This window comes from Stegastes partitus, unplaced genomic scaffold, assembly GCF_000690725.1.
Source record: "Stegastes partitus isolate 25-593 unplaced genomic scaffold, Stegastes_partitus-1.0.2 Scaffold225, whole genome shotgun sequence".
Taxonomy (NCBI): domain Eukaryota; kingdom Metazoa; phylum Chordata; class Actinopteri; family Pomacentridae; genus Stegastes; species Stegastes partitus.
The window spans coordinates 375,518-377,058 of record NW_007577956.1 but is presented as its reverse complement, the minus strand read 5'-3'; the positions used below and the strand labels follow the sequence as shown (position 1 = coordinate 377,058).

Genomic DNA, 1,541 nt, shown 5'->3' with positions numbered 1-1,541 from the left:
GATGGAGGGAACTGGGAACAGGTGAGGTGGCAGACAGGAGACTGGGCAGCTGTCAAATTACATCCTATGTCTTTTCCAAAACTCCTTTTCTTGACCCAAATGGAAAATATCATGAGGTCCAGGAAAGATGTGAAGGAGAGTTCATGAGACAGAGAATCGCACTTAGACCAGGATCCATAAACGTAGGAGGTTGTTGATGTCAAGCTGCTGGTGCTGCCACACAGAAGCCGGTATTATTACCTTTCATATGCTGAAGGAGATATCAGAGGGAGCACTGACGCTGGTTCCTACTGTAGCTGCCACCTCTGGTTCACTTCACTGAGGAACCTTCCCAAGAAACTAGAACACTGATGGAGCCACACATGATGGAAGACATGTTTTAGGACTCATACTGGTGTCCTCTGCAGCATAAAGGTAAACAGTAGATGTAAACTATCCTACTTGTATCCTTAAATGGTTCTTGTTCTCCCTCAGCTCCACCTAGAGGATGGGAGAGGAACGCCATGCCTCCTCCTCTGCTCAGTCCTCCTCAGCAGGTCCGTCCTTCGTCTTAACAGCATGTCTTTGATTTTTCCATGTTGTGAGAATCCAGGAATCTTTGGGACTTTGGCTTCATGTTTCATTTTTTTCTATTAAATGCTTATTATTTGTTTAAGAACATAATAGAAGATTAGTTTTGTTTGTTAGACCTGCACAGATCAAACACAGACGGCCAAACGTGACACATGTACTATGTGAATGTGTTTGCAGTCGGCAGAGTGGTGTGGCCCAGACGGCTCTGTGGTTCTGATCCGAGCGGTGCGCAGCGGGCTGGACAGGGTGGTGTTGGAGCTGCTGCGAGCAGGAGTGCCAGTGAACAACACAGATCATACTGGTAATGCTTCCCTGTCGCAGTCACTCACGTTGGTTTGTGAAAGCTTCACTCAGGCCCAGACGTCAGTCATGTGATCTTTGGTCATGAAGTGAGAATTAAAATCGAGTTACACTGATTTAAATCCGATGAAACAAGCAGACTACAGTAAAAATAAAGAATTATGAGGAAGAACAGATTCATTAGTGGCTGTGGTGCAACTTATTGTGAGATCCAACCATCTTCACTGAGGTACAAAGCAGAAATTCAGTAGTTTAAGTAATTTGTTCTTTTAAAAAATTTTTTTTTTAAAAGGGCAGATTTTTGTAAATGCTTTTTAAGTCGTGTATTTTCAGCTGAAATCTAAAACCATGTTGGCACCTGTGTGCGGTACTGAACACCAGTGTGCGTTCATGCTCATAGCGACGTAACTAAACTACGTATGTGGTCACAAACCGAAGCTACTGACACACTTTACTGCCGAAATCTCACGTCAGTCCAGCCAGTAGGTTCTGAACACGCCTCTGCAAACCACAAACGTCGACCTGATTGTGCTGCAAGTCATCAAAGTTAGCGCGCTTCAACATGTATGTAACATGACAACACGTGAATCTGTCCAGTGGTTGTTGATTGACGGACTGGTTTTAGTGCAGCACTGACCTACTTACATCGCCGTCCTTAAGGCCCACTA

General features: G+C 44.6%; 1 protein-coding gene across 1 annotated transcript in view; it reads left to right on the top strand.

Moving 5' to 3' along the window:
- The window catches only part of notchl (notch receptor, like), a 15,183-nt gene that overhangs the window by 10,068 nt on the left and 3,574 nt on the right, over positions 1 to 1,541 (top strand). Inside the window, exons 7-8 of the mRNA XM_008281163.1 lie at positions 475 to 536; positions 751 to 874. Coding sequence (XP_008279385.1) covers positions 475 to 536; positions 751 to 874 — 186 coding nt within the window. The remainder of the gene's footprint in view (positions 1 to 474; positions 537 to 750; positions 875 to 1,541) is intronic.